General features: G+C 37.3%; 1 protein-coding gene across 1 annotated transcript in view; it reads right to left on the reverse strand.

Annotated features, from left to right (window-relative positions):
- Window positions 1-65: 65 nt before the first annotated feature.
- The window catches only part of LOC107578195 (symplekin-like), a gene marked incomplete at both ends in the record, with an annotated part of 8,479 nt that continues 7,596 nt past the window's right edge, over window positions 66-948 (reverse strand). The window contains 3 exons of the mRNA XM_016264176.1: window positions 66-213; window positions 295-408; window positions 566-647. Of these exons, the coding sequence (XP_016119662.1) occupies window positions 66-213; window positions 295-408; window positions 566-647 (344 nt within the window). The remainder of the gene's footprint in view (window positions 214-294; window positions 409-565; window positions 648-948) is intronic.

The raw sequence follows: 948 nt of genomic DNA on the forward strand, positions 1-948 counted from the left end.
TAAATGTAAATGTAAATGATATATAAAAAAGTGATAGATCTGAAGCCTAGGAAAAGTCTTTGAACCTGTATCCTCTCCTGCTCCAAACAGAAGAGAAGGTGGGTTTGGGTGGACCAGAAACTGCATGTAGGTGAGAGCGAACTTCTCAATGCAGTCCTTCAGATGTTCCTTCTCATACATGCGCTTGATGAAGCTGAGAGCAGTGGACCGCACCTGAACATCAGTGGGGATTGTTATTATACTGCTATGAACTTAATTAATTAAACAATGAATGACAGATGCTTAGAGGTTAACCTTTTCTTTTTCGTGAGAGCTGAGGTTCAGAAGGACATTGAGGTACTGGTACTGTCTGGAGGGGCGTTTTAGGATAAGCTCCTTTAATGTGGACATGCCCAGGTAAACACGTGACTGAAAGACAAATATGGAACATTAGAGTTTCTTACAAGAACATTTTATATGTAAATGCATTTGCAGATGATGACATGCTGCTTGTCGAGAAGAAAACACTGTAAATGATGGCATCAAGAAACTTGTAATGGGGGTTAAGTGTAGCAGTGTGGCTAACCTCGTCCTCACAGTAGCGTTGAATCACCTCCAGTGCAGAGTCTGTAATGACCGGAGCCTCCAACACAAGCTTGGTGAAAAGCCTATGATAAATGAAATACAGGAATAGTTACAAAAATGTTAAACATATCAAAATACAAATTTTTATTAGTTCACATAAAACAAGCACCAAATTTGTGTAGCTGGCAAATTCATATGAAATACATTCGGGAAATTCAAATGTCCTGTGTCGTGACATGCTAAACTCCATCCAAAGCCATTATTTCTTATTGATGTAGATTTCATTATCTCATTAATTGAAAAACTACCTGGAATATTTGTACTTTTAAATATTAATTTGTCACACTTTAGGACAATTCAAATGCACTAATGAAGGAAATTTAA

This window comes from Sinocyclocheilus grahami, unplaced genomic scaffold (assembly GCF_001515645.1).
Source record: "Sinocyclocheilus grahami isolate Dianchi unplaced genomic scaffold, SAMN03320097.WGS_v1.1 scaffold9278.1, whole genome shotgun sequence".
Lineage (NCBI taxonomy): Eukaryota > Metazoa > Chordata > Actinopteri > Cypriniformes > Cyprinidae > Sinocyclocheilus > Sinocyclocheilus grahami.